The sequence below is a fragment of the Protobothrops mucrosquamatus genome, unplaced genomic scaffold, assembly GCF_001527695.2.
Source record: "Protobothrops mucrosquamatus isolate PMUCROS unplaced genomic scaffold, P.Mucros_1.0 scaffold7, whole genome shotgun sequence".
Classification (NCBI taxonomy): domain Eukaryota; kingdom Metazoa; phylum Chordata; class Lepidosauria; order Squamata; family Viperidae; genus Protobothrops; species Protobothrops mucrosquamatus.
In genome coordinates this window covers 695,243-717,442 of record NW_015386394.1, presented here as the reverse complement: position 1 = coordinate 717,442, position 22,200 = coordinate 695,243, and the positions used below count along the sequence as shown (strand labels likewise).

Here is a 22,200-nt window from a genome sequence, read left to right as displayed (position 1 = left end):
GGGAGAATTGAGAGAGAGAGAGACAAACACACACACACACACAAAGAGGAGAGGGGAACTGCTGGGGCCGGCCCGTATTGAAGAATATGGCCGAATTTACCCGGGCTGGCCGTATATCGGCGTATAACACGCACACATCATTTGCCCCCTATTTTCAGGGGGGAAAAGTGCGTGTTATACGCCGATAAATACGGTACTTTGCTGGATGCTTACAACATTATTTTGAGATAGGACAAATGCATATACTAATAATTATCATATGAAAAAAGTATTCAAACTTGCTGGTTATTTCCCATTCTCCATAGCTGCTTACAGGCAACCACACTGAATCTCATTCCTTATTCCTGATTTGTCATGGCTCAGAAAATAAGTAGAATTGGGCACTGCTAATACTTTGATTATAAATGCCAGAGAATCCCTGAGCCACCGTCCAGATAAGAAGTTGAAGCAAGAGTGGTGGCACACCTTTGAAAAAAACAATGCAAACATTTTCTGTATTGTTATCAAGAAACTATATCAATCTATTCATGAAATCATTGGAATCAAACATGACTTGAAAAACTTTAGATTTGTACCTCAAGAATACATTTATATTAATCTTGAGACTTTAGACTTATACCTATACATTTTAGTCAAATGAAAACAGTAATTAATTGATGTAATTATAAAGAGTTATAATGACTTCACTCTTACAAAATTATGCATGGAAGTCTTCCTTTTCTTTTCTGTTTGAAAATTATTTTGGTGCTATTGTTCGATTTGAAATTGTTTGATTTGAAATATCTCCCAGATGGCAACTTCAGTGGGTTATTAAAAATAGTTTGAGATGCTTGTGATAACTCCCAGAATTTCTTTCAGAATGACATTTTAGTGCACACCTAATTTATTAGAAGATGAAAACCTAATTAATACATAACTTTCTCAGTTAATACATATTGAAGAATTACATTTATTTGTTTTAGATTATTAGAGAATGGAAGGTTTTCTCAGCATCAAGTATCTTTCAACTTTTAGAGATACTTGAATCACTTCAATGTTGAAGTATTATGCTGCAGTTGGTTAGGATATAATAATAGGAAAGTACTTAAATATATGGTTATGTTGAGGCTTGAAGGCATTATTTTATATCCCATGTGAATGTGTCTGTCTCCAATCCAATATGCATTTAAACTTAAAGCATTATTTTTGTTGATTTTCAGTCATTTTGCCCTTTTCCTTTCATGTTTGCCTTTTTCTTTTCTTTCTCTTCCCTTTTCCCTTTATTTGCAATTTTCTCTAATGCCTTTTTTAGGGGAAAAAGTGGCTCAGACTGATTCTGGGAAATCAGGGTGTTCATGAGCGTCAGACATGGTTGTGCATGACAAAGAGTACTTTGCTTTCTAAATATTTAAAAGTAATATTTCTATAATGTTTCAAATTCAAAAATGTTGGCAAATGAAGAAATATTCAGCCCACTGTGAATTTTAAAATTTACAGACAAATCTCTAGTTAAATTATAGATTTATTTTGAATGCCTCAACTTGTATATTGACATTTTAATCTGGGAAATAAATATTGTGAAACTCCTAAATAAATTCTGAATGATCCTATATGCATGCCTTTTAAATTGTTCATTCCAGTTTTAACTTGCAGGTTACCTAAACTAGACAAATAATTTACACTCATTTGAAGCTACAAGAGATATGCTATATAGCTATGAAGTATATGCTAGATAGTTGTGAAGTATCACATATAAAAAACTATAAGTGGTGCCTATGCATTTATAAATTTTTTATCACTCCTGGATCCCTTCTGAAGTGACTCATTAACATTCTTGAGGTATGACTCTGTAAATACAGTATTCAGGCAATAATCTTATTAACCCTTATTTTACAGAAACAATGCAACTGTTTTTCAGCAATTGTGCTTTGAAAGTGTTCCAAGTGTTACATAATAGGAATTTGTGAGGTACTTGTCACTTGAGATATCAGGTTGCCATTCTTTTCTGTAAAGCAAGAATTTGAAAGAGAAAAAGTCAGGTTTCTGAGGCAACAAAGCTATCAATCAAACAGTGGAAGGGTTCTTTTAAGACAGAAAAATACTCAACCACCTTGTTTTTAAAAAAAGCATCCACCCAAGAGTCCTTTATTTCCCCAAATCTGAAGCTTCACAGAAAAATAAAAGAGAGATGGGGGGGGGGGGTTATTAGCACAATGAATTTTATTCCCTGTGAATATATCAACCAAATAAACTACTCTTAACTTTTTAAAACTAGCCCTGTCTTCTCCATGCCTTAGTTTCCTTGTAAATGCCACATTAACTGACCTCTTGTGGAATAGAATGAGTCATCAGCAGTTAGAAAGCCAAGAGGAGCACAAAGAAGAAATGTTGAAGGGATCATATTACTTATCAGCAGGTTCCAGACTATTCTGGGGCAATATTCAGCATTGTCTGCTTCCGGGAGAGCTGTAACTTACCATTTCATGAAACAAAACGTTGTGGTCCTTCTGTGAACAGAAGAATTTTTTTGCTTGCCAGAATTTATAAAATCTGAATATTTAGAGGAAAGTTACTACTGACTCCGTGTTCCCTATATTAACCCAAAGAAGCCTGGAATACAAAATGGAAACAAATGTGGCTAGAAAGGTAATGTGACTGCCTCTATTTTCACACATCAGTAAAATTAAAAATACAGCTGTACATTTTTTTTAAAAAAAAAATAACGTTGCACATTTAGATGAAATCACTAAGGTTTGTCTACAAGATGCAGTAAAGTAGTACTAATGAATGCAGACATTTCCTTCCTTTCCAATATTATAAAAGTTTAATATAATGGAGCGTTAAAGGGAAGGGACATTTGTTAAATCTAAGTTTCTGTCTTTGATGTAATTCACACTATTTGCATTTATATAATTTGTAGACAAATTAGTGAAAATGACCTAAAAACAAAATATACATTTATACAAATGATGTAAATTGATGTACACGAGTCTCTTGTCTGAATTGCTTTGGAAAAAATGAACTGTTAATTGTTAATTGTATTTGGTGTTGGGGAGTCTAAATAAAAAGTATGGCATCCAGTCTGAACAATTGAGGCTTTAATACAATGTTATTTGAAAGAATTTTATGTGTAGACTGGGGGAACATCATCTCTACAGCAATGATTCTAGTTAATCAGTTTGCCTGAGAGTCAAAATGTGGTATTAATTCCCCTTGTTGTCAAACTTGCTAGTAAAGTTGAATATATTTTCTTGTGTTTCTTGTGTATGTGTATTTGGTAGGGAAAAATGGAAGTACGAATTTCAAAATCTCTCTCAGAGGGTGAAGAAGTAGCTATAACTGCTCGGAAGAAAAAGGTGGAAAAAGCTCTTGCTAAGCTTGGGATGCAATGTGATGTGGTAGGTTTTCATTAATATGTCTACCTGAGAGTCCCTAGTAACAAACCATGATAAATGCTACAAAGTCTCTGAAGATCTTTCATCTAATGAAGTCAAAATTTAAGCAATTGTTTAATTTAAAAGACTTTCTATGTTACTACCATCCCATTTCCCAGCTCTTTGAAAGCCACATTTAATTGTTATTAGAGTATTTCCAGAATTACCTTTTTCCAGGTTTATGGCAGTGTTTAAAGTGTTAAATACATCTCCCAGACAACCATATACATACAGGTTGAAAAAAATCTACATGATGGTAGGAAACAAGAGAGAGGTACTGCTTTCTTCATCTCTTTGCTCCTATCTCATGATCATCCAGAGATTTTCAGCTCAGATATGGTAGTCATGATCAGCTTTGTCCATTTCTCCATAAACTTCCCCAGGTTTTGATTTTTTTCCTTCATTTCCTCTTACCAAGGGGATTGAAGAATGCCTCCACTTTAATAAAGCATCTGCAATTTATCTGGCAATAAACAATAAAAAACAATAAAATATAGAGAGCAAGGGAAAGTGATAAAAGAGGGATTGTAAGAAAATTCTTTGATTCTTGGGTCAAGGTGTAGAAATTTGCCTGCATCTATTGAACTTGTCATAAGGCAGTTGAATGATTAAAAGAAAATCTGAGAGGCAGAATAATAATTTTCTGGGAAATAAGTGTTACATTCATTAGTTGCAGAGATATGGCAACTAAGGAAATATTTCCCTTTTTAATTAGGAAAAATGATGGGAGAGGGTGAGAGTTTCCAAAGCGAGAAGTATGATGAAAATAGATGTTAGTTGATGATACATTCCTTTGGAAGGGTAATACAGCTGCATTCTTAAAATTCAAATTTGCAAATTATTTCTTTGAAATTCAGGTGTTGCTTTATTGCTATATTTCACGGGGGGGGGCGTATATTAATTGCAAGCAAAAATGTCAGCTATGCACTACTAAAAATACTATATATTAAGCTATGTTTGTTGTTAAATAGCTTTAAAATAAATTATGCAAATATCAAAGTATGCAACCTACTTGAATGAAAATAATATTTTTTAAAAGATTTGAATATACAGAAGTTACTTATTGAATGCTAGATCTATGAAGCACTGAAAATTGTCCAGAAGAAGTGCCTTGAAAAAGTAATTTACTTCTCTGTTGTTTATTTAAAAAGCTCAACTGTTTTCAAGCTTCCACATGAGCCTGAAAAAAGAGGAAGCTGATTTAAGAAGTCATCTCAAATGTAATGCAGTTCTTAAAATAGCTATATTTTTCTTCTCCCTTTCGTGTCTTATAGTATTCTGAAAAAATGAGCTGCTTTAATAAATAGTAGAAAAGTGCTGCATTTATGCTCATGTTTATTATGAAGTATTTTTTCTGAATCATTGTTAAACAAGTTTCAAGTACAGCCCTATTAAATGCCTACTTATATTCTTAAATATAAGAATCTCAGCAAGTTGTAACCCCTTGCTGACCGTCTTTGATTTTGAAAACTAAAGAGATTTGGACAGAATAGTACTGATAAAAGAGTACTAAAGAATCAGATGATTATTAAAAAAAAATCTAGGTAGAAGGCAAGAGCAAACCTGTAGTATTCTGTTATCCAATAAATTGGATGGATTCCATGAAATAATAATAAGGAATTGTACTTAATTCATAGGAGACATGATCTTTATCTTCCCTTTTTGATCCCGTTAGGAGAACATCCCCAATATTGCTGTCCTAGGAGCAGGAGGAGCTATGAGGGCTATGATTGCACTGTATGGCACTCTAGTAGAACTGAGGAACTATAACCTTTTGGACTGTGTCATGTACTTGGGTGGGGTGTCGGGTTCTACCTGGTAAGTCTATGTTACCATTTTTGTGTAATAATTAAGATATCAGGCTTGAAATTAGGAGAGTATAAGTTCTAGTGCTGCCTTACACACAAAACCAGCTAAGTCAGGGCCCCCCAACCCCTGGGCCTTGCGCTGTTCAGAACTGAGTCACGGAAGCTGTGGGTGAGCATGTGTGTGCTAATCCCCACTTGCCCAAGCAGTAGGGCAAGCAGCGAGCATATGTGCACATGCTCTATTTGCCTGAGTGGCATCCCCACTTGCGTAAAGCAGTGGGTGAGCAGCAGGGGAGCATATGTGCACACACTTCATTTGATCACCACTTGTGCAAATGGAGCTGTACAACTGTGTGAGCTTGCTGGCCACTCACATGGCCCCCTCCTCCTCCCCCTGCCTGTCCACAAAGCCAGAAAGATTGGGAAATACTGAGCTAAGTGACTCTGGGCTAGTCTCTCTCTCTCTCTCTCTCTCTCTCTCTCTCTCTCTCTCTCTCTCTCTCTCTCTCTCTCTCTCTCTCTCTCTCCCCTAGAAAAAAGGCAGTGGTAAATAATTTCTGAGAAATCTTTCTAAGAAAACTGGAGGGACTTGTCCAAGAATTGAAGATGAAGAAAGAAAACCTTTTACACTAACTCAGAATATAGATTTATTGGTTGTGACACAGACTATTACATGAAACTAGTGAAAATGATTTATCAATAATTGTTTATGATTTAAATTAGTGTAGGAATCCAGCTAATTGTGTTTTTTTATTAACAAGTCCTGCTGAAGTATACTAGATGTTAGCAAAATGTATAAATCTAGAAAGATGAAACCTTTAGAAGCCAATTTAAATTAACTGAATATACACTGGCTCTTCAATTAACAATATTAATCTGTCCCCATTTTTTTCTGTCTCTTTTCTAAAAAAAATTGGAACTATTCTTGTAATTTCACACTAATTTTGTTTGTCTAGAGAAAAGAAACACAAGGCAGTGTCATTTCACTTTGAAGTTACCTTCATTAAAACAAAAAAACCTCTCAAGAGCCCCTATGAAAGTAAACACAGGGTCAGTCATAAAGGACTCAAATGTCTATACACCAATGCACAGAGTATGAAAAGTAAACAGGGTGAACTAGAAATTCATTTTAATGAGGGCAGATATGATATTGTTGCCATTATGGAAACATGGTGGGATGAAACCCACACATGGAACACACAGCTAGAGGGATTTAAATTATTTAAAAGAAACAGACCAAATAAAAGAGGAGGTGGAGTCACTCTATATATAAGAAATAACTACATCTCTATAGAAATAGAGCACAACAATGATAAAAACTGTCTTGAATGCATTTGGGTCAATACAAAATGGGAAAAAATGACATTGCCATAGGTGTATACTACAGGCCACCCAACAAAACAGAGGAAATAGATGAACTTTTTGCTAGTCAGCTAACTGAGGTATTTAGGAAGCACATCACAATAGTAATGGGGGACTTTAACTACCCTGACATCAACTGGGAGACAAACTCTGCACCAAGTGGAAGATCAAACAGGTTCCTGGCAAACCTAGCAGACAACTTTGTCTCCCAAAAAGTAGAAAAGGGAACTAGGGGATTAGCCATTTTGGATTTAATTCTCACTAACAGAGATGAAATGATAGAAGATGTTGAAGCCATAGGAACTTTGGGAGAAAGTGATCATGCAATATTGGAATTCAACATTATGGAAGCACAAGCAATAGAACACAGTCAAACTAGAGTCTTGGACTTCAAAAGAGCTAATTTCAATAAACTTAGAGAGGGTTTGGGAAGGATTCCATGGATGAGAATCCTCAATGGGAAAACAACTCAAGAAGCTTGGGAAATTTTGAAAAATGAGATAATAAAAGCCCAGTCTAGCACAATACCAACAAAGAGGAAAAATAACAGCTTTCAAAAGAAACCAGCATGGCTGCATAAAGAACTCTCTGACAAATTGAAAGATAAAAAGGACAAATATAGAAAGTGGAAAGAGGGGCACATAACTAAGTCAGAATATCAGCAAATAGTCCGAGCCTGCAAAGATGAAATGAGGAAAGCTAAGGCTCAAAATGAACTGAGGCTTGTGACCAAAGTCAAAAATAACAAAAAAAGCTTCTTTCAACATGTAAAAAACAAGAAAAAAGTGAAGGAAATGATTGGTCCATTAGTGGGTGAAAGTGGCAAGAAGGTGACAAGCAACAGGGAGAAAGCAGAACTATTTAACTCATTTTTTTGCATCTGTCTTTACACAAAGGGTAAAAGCAGACCAACATATCAAAAATAGTGCCATAAAAAACAGAATAGAAACACAAGCTAAGATAGGCAAGAAAATAGTAAGTGAACACCTGTCAAGCCTAGACAAGTTCAAATCGCCAGGACCAGATGGATTATACCCCAAGGTTCTCAAAGAACTGGCAGATGTGATCTCAGAACCACTGAACTATATTTTTCAACGATCTTGGAGCACTGGGGAACTACCAGAGGACTGGGAAAGAGCTGATGTAGTTTCCATCTTCAAAAAAGGAAAAAAAATGGACCCAGGAAATTACAGACCTATCAGCCTGACCTCAATACCTGGGAAGATTCTGGAAAACATAATCAAACAATGAATCAGCGAACACCTAGAGGCAAACAAAGTCATTACTAAAAGCCAACATGGGTTTGTCAAAAACAGATTATGCCAGACAAATCTTATTGCATTCTTTGACCAAGTGACAAAATTAGTGGATCAGAGGAATGCTGTGGATATAATTTACTTGGACTTCAGTAAGGCATTTGATAAAGTAGATCACAACCTACTACTTGACAAGATAGAAAAATGTGGGGTAGACAGCATTATCACATGGATCCCTAGCTGGTTGTCCGGCCGTACTCAGTGTGTGGTCCTCAATGGAACTACATCTACATAGAGGGAAGTGTGTAGTGGGGTGCCCCAGGGCTCTGTTCTGGGCCCAGTGCTCTTCAACATCTTTATCAACTATTTGGAAGTAGGGGATAGATGGGGAACTCATCAAATTTTCAGACGATACCAAGCTGGCAGGAATAGCCAACACTCCAGAAGACAGGCTTAAGATACAGAAGGATCTGGACAGACTTGAACATTGGGCACTATCTAACAAAATGAAATTTAATGGTGAAAAAAGCAAGGTTCTATATTTAGGCAAGAAAAACCAAATGTATAGGTATAGTATGGGGGGTACCTTGCTCAATAGTAGTAACTGTGAGAGGGACCTCAGAGTCCTAGTGGACAATCACTTAAATATGAGCAAGCAGTATGCTGCAGCTGCCAAAAAGGCAAACACAATGCTAGGCTGTATTAACAGAGGGGTAGAATCAAGATCACGTGAAGTGTTAATACCACTTTACAATGCCTTCTTAAGGCCACACTTGGAATACTGCATCCAGTTTTGGTCACCATGATGTAAAAAAGATGTTGAGACTCTAGAAAGAGTACAGAGAAGAGCAACAAAGATGATTAGGGGACTGGAGGCTAAAGCATATAAGGAATGGCTCCTGGAATTGGGTATGTCTAGTTTAATGAAGAGAAGGACAAGGGGGGATATGATAGCAGTGTTCCAATATCTCAGGGGGTGCCACAAAGAAGAGGGAGTAAAGCGCCTGAAGGCAAGACAAGAAGCAACGGATGGAAGCTAATCAAGGAGAGAAACAGCCTAGAACAAAGGAGAAACTTCCTGACAGTTAGAACAATTAACCAGTGGAACAACCTGCCTCCAGAAGCGGTGAATGTTCCAACACTGGAAGTTTTTAAGAAGAAACTGGGCAGCCATTTGTCCGAAATGGTATAGGGTTTCCTGCCTGAGCAGGGCATTGAACTAGATGACCTCCAAGGTCCCTTCCATCTTATTATTATTATTATTATTATTATTATTATTATTATTATTATTATTATTATTATTATTATTATTATTATTATTATTATTATTATTATTATTATTATCTTGTGCTAAAATAGCCAGTGTTAAATAGAAGAACCTGATTCTTCATCAGGTTCTTCATACTGATTCTGCCTACCTTTTATTTTTGTATTCATGTCTGCTGATTAAAATAAAAGTTTAAGGTATTCTGACCTAATAATGTGGCTTGCAAATAATTAGACAGCAACGTATCATAGTAAATTGACATATTTTTATGGCATGAATTTTTTTGGGGGGGATATAGCTTCATTAAATGCATAAAAGATTGTCCAGCATTCATATGTAAGCATGTATTGCACAAATATACAATGTTAAAAGCCCGTTAAAACATACTTTTAAAGCTTTCTTTAAAATCATATTTGCATTCCAATTTTCTATATAAGTAGAGAATTTCACTTACAGTTACTACTAAAGAGTTAGCGAACTCTATGTTTTCTCTAATATTTAGAATTTTGAGAGTTTTATTCTTACATGAATGTAGTTTTTGTTCTTATGAGAATGAAAATCAGATTTCAGACTCCTTATTTTACAGCATTGGCGGTTAAAATAAAATAAACTCTTTGAGGGTGACTTCCATGCACTTTTCCATTATTCTAAAGACATTTGGCCTGTTCTTTTCAAAGGTGCTTGCCAGCCCTATACAAAAATGAAGATTGGTCAGAAGAAATAGAGGATCTGAGTAAATGTCAGTTTGAAAATCTTATCCAAGGCCAATGGGATTTTAATAAAGCAATGAAAGCTGTTCTAGAGTCTATAGAAGATGAATGTTACTCTCTCACTGATTTCTGGTCCTATTTTCTTGTGCATAAACTGCTAAATAAGGTAGGTGAAAAACAATATTCAGATTTCTTTGATAGTTAAAACAAATGAACAGCCTTTTCTGACTCTGGGTCCCACTGGATGATCTCGCCTGATGCCCTAGGAATTCACACTCATATTGGTCATGTTCATGAAATCATATTCATGAAAAATATAATGTAGTATAATAAGTATAGTACAATGCATTACATATAATGTAACGAATATCATTTAAAAATAGGACACCCATATCTTCCTGCATGTCAGGAGTCAAAGTAATATCTCCCTTAAATACAGTAATGAACAGTGAAAAGAAAAAAAGTAATTAAATGAAAATAAATTTATTTCAGTTGGAGGAAGAAAAATTATCTGAACGTGCTGGATCCTGTGAGAGTGGAAAAAATCCTTATCCTATCTATGCAGCTGTGAACAAGCAAACTTATGAAAATCAAAATGTAGGTAAGTATGCTTGTCTATATATGCAGATTTTGATGTTTAGCAGACGAAAATTGTTCAAGTCACAAGTTCTTACTTGATCTAGAAATAACTGTTCCTTTTTTTTTTGCTACCACTAATGTTAAAAACACTAATGCCAAATTCTAAAAAACAATTGTTCGAAGCTTCTAAATGAGACATTTGCAAATAATACTATTATGCTTATTAGGGATCAGAAATATATTAGTGATTTATGCCTCACATAGTGCAGCAAACTTCTACAATAATAATTTTGTGGTTGAACTTTTCCACTGGCAATATCTTAGCCACAACAAAGTGACTAACTGAATGACATTTCCAGTTCTTCTGTGTACATCTGGAAAAAAATAGTTATAAACACATGATGACACTATTGGATCAGAGCCACTGTACATGCTGCAAATGAAATTTAATTTCTTCTGTATCCCATGTATTTCTACAGTAAATTCTAAAAAAATGGGGAGTTAATAGTCTCTATCTAGATGCCATGATAAGAATAGGCAAATCTACAATAAATCATGGTTCTAATCTTATTCTTAATCTTAATCAAAGTCTTGGCCTGTGTAGACTTGGGTAAAGTCCAGGTAATAAATCAAATTTTACTGATTTTATTAGAATGCTAATTTTCACATTTTTTGCTGTAATGTTTTCAGGTACCTGGTTTGAGTTTACTCCTCATGAGGTTGGAATTCCTGGATTAGGAGCCTATGTAGACAGCAAATACTTTGGGAGCATATTTAAAAATGGGCAGCTAATCAGAGAGAAAAAAGAAAAAAATATTTGTTATTTGCAAGGTACGTCATCTGAATTTTTGTCCTTCAAACAAAGGAACATTTTTGTATTTGCATAGCTCCTTAATGCAAATGCAGAGAGGGAACATGTTCCTGAAAATTTAAAATATGTAGTTCAAACAAATCATTTCATCAAGGGTTCTGTGGAATAAGTTGTTTAAGAACATAACCAAGAGCTATTAATAATAATCCGAGGTACAAAGAAAGGATGGTGTATGGCTACATTTCCTTCCCTTTTCTGTGTTATATGATATAATTTTGTTTTGTTTTTTTAAAAAATGGATCTTTTATAAACACTAGATTGTAATATGGGGGGTATTTTTCTTATTTTTAGGTTTATGGGGGAGTGCCCTTGGAGGCAAGCAAGAGATTTCAAAGACTATATCAGGTATTGCTCTTTTTGTGCTTGGATTAGTGTGATATTAAATTAGTCCAGGAGTCAGGGGAGATCACAAAAAATCCATGTACATGCTGAGTTATATATATTGAACCAACTGTCTCTTTGCAACCTTAGAGCCTATGATAGTAGCTTTCAAATCTTTAAGTCTATGAATTCCATTATCTGTAATCATATGGCTAAGGCTTATGAATGTTGAATTCCAAAATATCTGGAGAGCATAGATGTGCTCACCCCGGTCCTAAGGAGTCAAAGATATGGAAGATATGTTCTACGTTGCCAATAGAAAAGAATATATGTAGCTCAGAGTTGAACTCTGGAGGCCTTGGTGTACTTTGAGCTTCTTTTTTTCTTGTATATGTTTTATTACCTGACTATTGTTATCTCCAGATATAAAAACCCAACAATTGCATTTTCCAGATGTGTTCTTACACCTTCTTTCTTTCTGTAATTATTGTAGTTATAAATAGTGAACAAGTCAACTCTAATAGTCTTGAAAGCCTTTCTAGTAGTAAATAGACGAATTTAGTTGATTCTAGGCTCCTATTTCCTTGTTTCTGATGCAAATTTTCAATGCTGGGTATAATGTACAGTACCTAGGGTAGCAGAATTTCCAGGTTTACACAAATATATCACTAATTATTATAAATGCCAGGGAAGTGTTATGGGTAAAAGAATCAATTATAGAGAAAGCCCAACATTTTGGCAACATATTGACTAAAGCATGTTTCTGGTTGTTGAAAATTATGTTGCAATATTGTGCTAGAAAAAGTGAACTATTATAGCTAAGAATGTATTCATTTATCTTTTAAGATGCTTTAAAAGATTTCGGAAAATATAAGAGATCAGAGGACCTTACTTCAAAAGATTCAGGTAAGGTTTACAGCAAATGTGTCCCTTTCTTTCACTTTTCCCCCCTAGCATTTTCTGCTGTTTTTCAGATCAATCAAATGTTGATCCATAGGTTGCAATAGGAATTCACCTAAGCCTGATATCATGGGCTGAGAGAGAATGACTGGCACAAAGTCAACCAGCTGGCTTTCGTGCCTAAAGCAGGACTAAAAACAAAGTCTCCTGATTTCTAGCCTGGTATCTTAACAACTAGACTAACCGGTTCTTCTCTTTCCTTCACTTTTCCTCCCTACATCTTTATTGTCTAATTTATGTGAAAGTCTAAGTCTGAAGTGGTCAAGCTGAATTTATCCAAATGACCAAATTGTTCATGATTGACTCTAGCCAAACTCTCTATTACGAAGTTTTTGTGAAGAAAAAATGAGGGGAAGATCATATAGGTGCCATTTAAGTTTCTGGAGGAAATAAATCAATGTACTAGTAGTCTATTATACAAAATGTGTCTGTATGAAGAATTATTTTCTAAATCTACAGGTTAAACAGAAACAAGAGTGATCAACCTGTGTCTTCTAGATGTTGCTGAGCAACAATTTCTAGCTAATTGAAATTGCTTGATGGCTAGCTGGATTTTCAGAAGCCCCTAATTAGTTTAGAATAGTATTTCTTCAACTTCAAATTATAGAGGTTCACAAAAGAGCTTTTGTTTGTATGTAAATTTATCAATATTTATTGTATTAAAATTAACTTTAATGCAGTAGCTGCCAGTACCACTTCTCAAGATTATAAAATGAGATTTTGATATGTATTATTTCTTTAATGTTTAATTTTCATTTTACAGACTGCTTGACTTGAGGTTCCCAGACCATACTTTGACAAACAGTGGTCTCTCATATGGGCCCAAGGTCCTTGAGAAAAACAGAATTTGGGAGCTGTCAGGATGAACCCAACATATATGTCTTAAAAATTGAAAGGAATGACAAATACATTTGTTATTGTCCTCATTAATAGGGTGATATTTTGATATACTGCCTGATCACTATAATGGATTAATAGTCTTTATTTTATACTAGCATTCATCTCTTTTTGTTTTATTGTCCTACCCCAATGTAAAAGTAAAGTAATAGATTCTGTGTTCTGTCGTAGTAAAAGTACTCTATATGCTCTTCAACTTAATCTTGCTTAATATTAATCTTTAACAATTTTGAAATGTTATGTGATAACCCAATGGACAGTGCTCTAATAATTACAAGGGTGCTATTAGAAAAAGCAAGGAATTACCAGATCTATACAAAACTCTAGATCACTTTTCTAAAGCACAGTTTGTTGATATCAAAGCATAAACATACCAATTTATATTTTTAATGGATTGATTGGTTTTGTTTTATTTACTTACCTAATTCTCACCTAAATAAGTAAATTACAGAAAAAGATTTCTGTGTGAATTGCTCCCATATTCAGGATATTACTCCCAACATTCTGTATACTCACTAAGTATACCCAGTCCCCTTTGGATTTTTGCTAAAAGGGGAATGTTCCTTGAAATTTCTTGTTCCTTCAGTTTTTAACAAAAATTGAAAGCCATTTTTGACTAAAAAGTGACATTTATAGCTTGAACACAGAGAAATGTTAATTTCTCATGTCTTCATTGCTTGTTGGGAGTTAAGGAATTATGAAATAAAAATATGAAAAAGAATTCTTCATCCAAGATTACTGTTTTCACAAGGGGTGAAAGGTTTGGTTATTTAAGTAAAGTGCCTGCCCAAGACACATGTTATCTGATTCTAGAACAAGGCAGAATTTTTATTGCTATTTTCTTGTGCTGCAGCTGCAAAAAAGCCAATGCATTTCTAGGCTGCAGCAATAGAGGGATAGTATCAAAATCATGTAAAGTGCTTTATACTGCAATGGTAAGATACTGTATCTAGTTTTGGTCACCATGATTCAGAAGAGATGCTGAGATTCTAGAAATAGTGCAGAAAAGAACAACAAAGATGATTATGAGACTGAGAGCTAAAGCAAATGATAAATGGTTGCTGGAACTAGGTATATCTAGTTTAATGAAGAAAGGACTAGAGGTGACCTGATAATACTTCCAATATTTGAGGGGCTGTCACAGTGAAGAGGGAATCAACCTATTCTCAAAAAGGGCAGGATAAGAAATAATGGATGGAAGTTTATAAAAGATAGATCCAACCTAGAATTAAGGGAAAAATTCCTGTCAGTAAGAACAATTAGTCAGTGAAACAGCTTGCCTCTAGAAGTTGTAGGTGCTCCATCATGGAGGTTTTTGAGAAGACAGCCATTTATCTGGAATGGTATAGGGTCTCCTGTTTGAGGAGGGGATTGGAGTAGAACCTCCAAGGTCCCTTCCAACTCTACTATTCTGTTAATCTGTTATTCTTATCTTTTCAATTGTCAAGAAACAGACATTAAGAAATTAAATACACTCTATGAATGCTATCAGACACTCCTGGATCTTCAATTATTGGAATCTACAGATAAAGAAGAACTAGATAAACTTGATCATCTAGAAAATATCTTGAAAGGTAAGTAATATGAACCCCATATAAAATAAAGGTTGGGGGCAGGATGGAAATGCAGAAGCAAACAAAATCTTATAGGATCTTTTCACAATCATTGTTGAAGGAGCTTTATGGGTCTCTTGGGGAATAGTGTTCCAAAGGGAAGACAACTTGACAGGTCAAATATTTTCCATTTTGGATCAACAATTTAACAACAAGTGTGCACAATAAAGATTTCTAAGAGGACAATTTCCCTGAGAAAATATGAGTTATATACTTTACATCATCTACCTAATTCCTAAGAAAATGTGACCATATCAAGGTCTCTAATAAAGATTTTAATAAACCAGAGTGGGGGTGAGGAATATTCAAAAGCAAGTGCCATGCAATATAAACATTTCATATGTCATTTGACTTACAATTAATTTATATTGCAAAAGTGTAATCCAGAAAATTAAAATTAACTTCAGGCCTAAGAAACCAAAATTACCACCCATTAGAAGAAAACTCATTTTTAAGTATTGAATGGTCTATAAATGCTTCAGAGTCAAAATAAATAAATGTATCTCAATCTAACACCATTGAATAAAATGTGCTACTATCTGTTAAAAATCTGATTGCAACTTTAGTTGGCCCAGTTTTCTTTTAAACTCATAAAAGTTTAAATGTTTAAATAATTAGTAATTATTTTCTGTTTATTCTGCTGAATGCTAAAACATTGAAACGAATCTTGATGATTTAGATGAACTGAATTAGCTTGCCATCTTAAAATGCTTCCTTGTAAGCCCAAACCAAATGTAAATTTAGGATACTTCTTGCATGGAATGTGCTTACTAAATAAAACAGGATAAAAAATAAGATGTGTAGCTTTTGTGTAAAATTTGTAAAAATAAAGCGAATATCATCAGTGGGGAAATTGCTGCTCCAACAGCATCTTTAGCTTTGACTCTAACTGAATGTAAAAGAATATATTTTTGAGAAGGCATAAACAGAAATGCACTGTTAATTGGTTCAATTGGTTTACCTCTGTGTACTTGCTACACCATATAGTTTGCTGCCTAAAAAAAAAAGCATTTTGTTTCCTGCTGCTTAATTCACTAAAGTTCTCATCTTCCATTTCCATAAAGATTATAGTTCCAGCAAAAGCTATCAGTTGATCAGAGAGATGCATGAGACATGGAGTTCTGCAGATGAACAGAGAAAAAAGGAAAAGTATATGATATTATTCCAAACTTTGGATGCTGATTTTGGAGGCAAGTGGTTGTCATGTTGCTTCATTCTTCTTCAGAGCCTCTGGTTTTCTTAAGGCGATCAGAATTTATTGATATTTTTTTTAAAATAGAAAAAAATTACACAATCTATCAATGGGATAGAATATTAGGATACTTTATAACTTACAGAGTGGCAAAAAGAACAGCATCTGAGAAAGAGTAGACATGAAAAAGATATCTTAAAGATATGAAATGGCTTCTTTAATGTTTTGTGTTATTTCTTTAATAGATGTACAAATCACCTTACAGGTTCTAGGTAGCAAACAATGAAACATGGTACAAAACCCATATTTAGATTTATAATTATTGGAAAAATACTGTAAGCGATCATAAAAATGGTGTGGATCTTCCACTAGTGATTTATTCACTAAAGGCTTTCTGAAAAAGCTGGGTTTTAACAAAACACAATTAAAAGGGTTGAGCGAAGACTGAGATTTCATTGTCATAGCAAATTAATTTCAAGTGAACAATCATCTTGGACACATATACTTTTAAAATTTTCCATAAGAACTCCAATAGGGTTTTACACTGAGTCACTGGGAGAATTCACTTCTGAGACTTTAGATTGCAATGGAATAACCAACAGATGTTAATCATGTTTTTGTGGGAGGCTGGCAAAATAATAAATATATTCCATATATTTTCATATTTCATGTTCCATTTCTTTATTTCTTAATAATTTAGTACCATGTGTTAAAAAAGCAACATTTAGGTTTCAAAGGTAAAAAAATGAATGGGGAATAGCTGGAATTTCAGCTATTTATAATTTTATTTTTTTTATTTCTACCTTTCACTGTTATCCTTTTAGATTTTACCGATGACTCCAATAAGATGTATTTTAAAATGGTGAAAAAGACATGTTTATGCCTTTTGAATTGGTCATGGGGAACCATCAATAATTTCCTGTACCATTGTTGTAAGTTTTTATCCTTATTGTACTAGTCATTTTGTATACTGTAAGATCACAACTGAGAAAATTATCACACTCTTGCATTAAAAACACAGTATATATACAGTACATCTTGGGGATATCATCAAAATATCTTCCCATTTGCCATTTATTCCTGTGTCCTTATAGAAGAACTGGAAAATACTCAGTATAGGAAATTTTACACTGGATGTCATCTAACAATATGTGTAACATGAATTTCTCTTCAAGAAGGGAGAGGGAAGAGAGAGAAGCAAGAAGGATTACTTAAGGTAGTGCCAATGGGGAAAATAATAGCTGTTTCCCTTTGGGCTAGGATCCTCCTCCTTTTTTACTTGATAGGCAATATACCTGCCAAACAAAATTCTTTTGCAGAAAAATGTTCCTATCTAATTGACTTCTGTAAGAGTATGTTCTAAGCATTCCATACTCATAGCAGTGCTTCTACAGGAATGTGCTCTGTCTACTTCCCAATTACATACATATGTTCTCCAGTCACTTACTGACAAACAATTTAAGTGATGTTAGATTTCAGTTAAAATATTTAGTGATGTCAGGTTTCTTGCCCTACAGCCACTTGAACATCTTTGTTGGTGTGTGTATAAAGAGTTATTCTCATCTATAACGATTGATTTTTTTTTAGAAAGAATGAGATATGTGAAGATCATTTGAAAGATCATTTGTATTTTAAAGAAAGATCATTTGTATTTTAAAGAACTGAGTATCATTTTAAAAAATAGAAAAGACTTGCTGTCCTTTGTAGGCAAAGACGATGCAAACATGCAAAGCATCAAGATATTCAAAATGATTTGATCCATGTCATTCATGTCTGCTTTGATCCCAAACAGGCTGTATTTCATATATTATAGGCTAGTGGTGGCGAACCTATTGCATGCGTGCCAGACGCGGCACTCAGAGCCCTCTCTGTGGGCACACACGCCATTGCCCCAGCCCTGCCTCCCCCCACGGCCCCCTCCTCACCAACATCCCCCTTAGAGGAGAGTCACCCCTGAGCATGGCCCGTGCGGAGCAGCATAGCCAATGATATGGTAGTCAAGCGGCAGGGACAAGACTCCATCCTCACGCCCCGTCACGCGCAGTTGATGCTATGGGGTGCGGGCGGAGGTCGTGGCCACCATAGTGCTGCTGGGCCACCTGGGCAATCTGCGGCAGGCTGTGGAGGCGGTGAGTGGCCCTGTGGGTGGGCGGGATGGGGATAGAGCGGGGCGGGGTGGGGGCAGGGCAGGGCAGAGTGGGGTTGGAGTGGTTTTTGGGCATTCGGTCTCTAAAAAGTTTGCCATCACTGTTATAGGCTATACAGAATAGATTTATAATTTCTTTATATCTCAGGAAATGCAAGGACCAACACAACTGCAGTATAAGGATTTCTGTAATCCTTTTATTATATATTGTACTGTGAGCATAAAAACATCAGCAATAAAAACATAGGAAAGTTTGCACTGTTTGGAACACTGACATTCTGTTTCATTTCATATGATTAGCTGATATTGAATTTCCTGAACTCACAAGCAATCCCATCTTATCTTTGATTGATGCTGGTCTCACTATAAATACAGCATATCCATCAGTTCTGCGTCCTGAGAGGCAGGTGAAGTTGATTCTGTCTTTTGACTTCAGTGCTGGAGATCCTTTTCTGGTAATTCATTTAAGATAAAGAAGCCATTTTACATGCATAGAGTTCAGGTGAAGGATAACATATCCTCCATTATTCAGGAAGACATAACTTATTTGTTTTTAAAATTATATTTGAAAAGTAATATTGATAGGAGAGAATTAGAATGTTATTCTATAAAATCTCATCCTGAGATTTCCTTAGCAATGTTGTAGCAACCTCTTGATAATTTCTTTTCATAAAATTATATATTTCTATGGGAAAACCTTCAATTTCTTCATATTTTGGTATTCCCTAGTTCCCATAAAGTTTTGGCATTATTATACAAATGTTGAAGGGAAACATGATAAATTGTTTCTCTCTTTCCAGGGTTGAATTCTTAGGAAACCTAAGCTCTAAATGCAACACAAGAAATAATTATAAATATTCATTCTAACTAGCCAGCAACTATTTCTTTATATTAAACTTTTCTTTTCCTCTTTGGTTAGACAATTAAAAAAGCTGCTGAATATTGTGAAGCACATGCAATTCCATTTCCAAAAATAGATGAGAATGAGTTACAAGATCTAGACAGTCCGTCAGATTGCTACATCTTCAGAGGAGAACACACCCCAACTATTATACATTGCCCATTATTCAACAAAATCAACTGTCCAGGTAACCTGGAAATGAGAATCATTTGAGAAAAATGTGAAAAAAATATTGGGGGCAAACAATATTGAATATGTTACATTTGCTGAATCCTCTTAATGTTTAAACTGAAACCATTTCTCTCTAATTCTTGTGTATATTGTTTTGGCATATTTTCATCTTTAATATGTATAATTTCTTTTCTTTACTCCCTATATTTTTCTATTAAAAATTTCACATAATAAACCCTCTTTAGAAAGTCAAAATGTGCTGCTCGCTTTGGCAGCACATATACTAAAATTGGAACGATACAGAGAAGATTAGAAAGTCAAAACAGGATTTTATAATGTCAAATATTTTGTTGTATTGGTAGTGGCCAAAATCTGGGTAAGGACCTTTTGTAATATGAATGTTCCTAGCTCTGGAATCCTCATAGCCTTATAAAATAATCCAATTTAAATCTGATTAGTTGTAGAGTTTGCTAGGTTTCTATCAAATGCCTCGTCACATGATTTTGCTCTTTGAGATAAAGAGATAAATGATTTTTTTAAAAAACAAACTATGTAGATCAGCTGAAAGTCATGACCAGTAATTAAAAGTCATGACCAGTAATTAAATATGCTTGTAATGTAATCTATAAATTACCTCGGGAAAGAAAGAACGAGATGCTGCCTAGGAAGCAAACGGACAAAAGAGGCAAGAGAAAGAGGCAAGATTAGGGAAGACTTGCCTTAATGGACCAAGTAGTTAACAGTGGAGGTGGGAAGTTTGTGCCTTCAGACTTGCAATGTTCTATTAATGTAGTCTTGCAATAAGACAGAATTAATTCATCTTGTCATGTTTCCTGTCTGGTTTACCTAGGAGATATGTCAGGATTGAAGAAGCCTTTGAACACCCCTGTATAAAAATCTCTTAGCATTTTTTGGTACCTGATTGGAAAGCTTTTCTACATATTAGGGCATGTGGAAGTCCAAAAATAAGCAAAGTAAATGAGCATGCTTTCTTACTCTTAGATATGAGGGGACCGTATTGCTTCAGTAAGCATCTTAAAGGGGATGATTTGTCAGGCCACTGCTGAAAAGTTGTGCCCCATTGAAGAGTAGCACCACCCTAATTGCTACTGTTGTCACTAATTATTTTTATTTTATTTTATACTTTTCAAACAACATTTACTTTATCCAAGGAAGATTAAAGATGATTGGAACCTGATGATGACCAGCATTTTCTCTTTTGCTACTCTGTAATAATTCCTTAGTAAAATATCATTTTCTTCTAGAATTCAGATAATCTGTATACTCTGTGCTTCTTAATTCAATTTTTTAAAATTTAAATTCTGTCTCATTTTTAGGTAAAATTGCTGAATACAGAGAACAATTCTCCACTTTCAAGTTGAGCTATTCTGTTGAAGAGATTGATAAATTGCTTATAGCAGCAAAGAAGAATGTAGCAAATGTTCAGCAAAAGATTCTGGAGGAAATCAAGCACATTGTAGGCTCTCCTTCATAAACTGCTGAAACAATTTTTTCCCATTCTAATGATATATTGATTGATGAAAGCTTGTTCTCCAACAAAAAACATTAATTATTAGTATCCAAGAAGGGTTATGCAGTTTCCCTTTCTCCTCTAAAAGAGAGTTAACTAATATCTGTTGAGTTTGGAGTCACATGAGATCTGTGATTTCTGCTAACATTATAGAAAATAAATGTGTACATTATTAGTAACCATTAAATTCTGAGTTCAGAATATCCAGAGAAAAAGTAAAGAATAGGAAAAATTAAAGAAAGAGTGCTATCTAGTTTGGGGTAGCAGTTAAAACATCAGACTAGAAACCAGGAGACTGTAATTCTAATCTTACCTTAGATATGAATCTAGCTAGCCATTTCTAACTAATAATGACAAAACAATTGCAAGGGGCAGTAATTAGGAGTAAAAAAAATAACTTGGAGATACAACTTTTATGACTCTTTATGACATACTGCTATATTTTCTAGTTTAAAAAATATATAACCATTTTACATTTTATATGTATTTTCAATTTATTCATATTTAGATTATTCTTCATTTGGGAAAGAGGCACAAAATATTTTTTTCTACACACAGCAAATTAGAGGAAATTTTCTAATTTCTATATTCCTGAAAATGATGAAGAATTTATTTTAATTCATTTGTTTATGAAATTACAATATATTCAGCACCATAATTCTTTTCCTTTTTCTGTATTTACAATTCTCATGAATAATTGTTGAATATTGTTTAAAGAACTATGCACCTAATTTCTCTTACAATAATAATCATGTTCATATTAATCTGTAAGATGTGTGTGAGCAAGAAATTTGTTGCAGAGTAAGAGTGGCAGAAAAACAAAGACAAAGCTATATTTGATTACATTTCTTAAAGGCACAGTATAAGCTCATGTTCCCCTGAGTACTTTATTAACATGATTCTTAATAATAATAATAATAATAATAATAATAATAATAATAATAATAATAATAATAATAATAATAATAGTTGGAAGGGACCTTGGAGGTCATCTAGTCCAACCCCCTGCTCAGGCAGGAAACCCTATACCATTTCAGACAAATGGCTGTTCAGTCTCTTCTTAAAAACTTCCAGTGTTGGTGAATTCACCACTTCTGGAGGCAGGTTGTTTCATTGGTTAATTGTTCTAACTGTTAGGAAGTTTCTCCTTAGTTCTAAGTTGCTTCTCTCCTTGATTAGTTTTCATCCGTTGCTTCTTGTCC

At 34.4% G+C, this 22,200-nt stretch overlaps 1 protein-coding gene across 1 annotated transcript; it reads left to right on the top strand.

Moving 5' to 3' along the window:
• The first annotated feature begins 2,347 nt into the window (after nt 1-2,347).
• Nucleotides 2,348-21,771, top strand: LOC107282383 (cytosolic phospholipase A2 gamma). Its single transcript, XM_015810153.1, has 14 exons — nt 2,348-2,625; nt 3,261-3,377; nt 5,089-5,231; nt 9,784-9,982; nt 10,309-10,417; nt 11,086-11,226; nt 11,558-11,611; nt 12,434-12,493; nt 14,893-15,018; nt 16,122-16,247; nt 17,074-17,181; nt 18,696-18,850; nt 19,315-19,483; nt 20,805-21,771. The coding sequence occupies exons 1-14, from the start codon at nt 2,602-2,604 to the stop codon at nt 20,960-20,962; spliced, it is 1,689 nt and encodes a 562-aa protein (XP_015665639.1). The 5' UTR covers nt 2,348-2,601; the 3' UTR covers nt 20,963-21,771.
• The last annotated feature ends 429 nt before the right edge of the window (nt 21,772-22,200 follow it).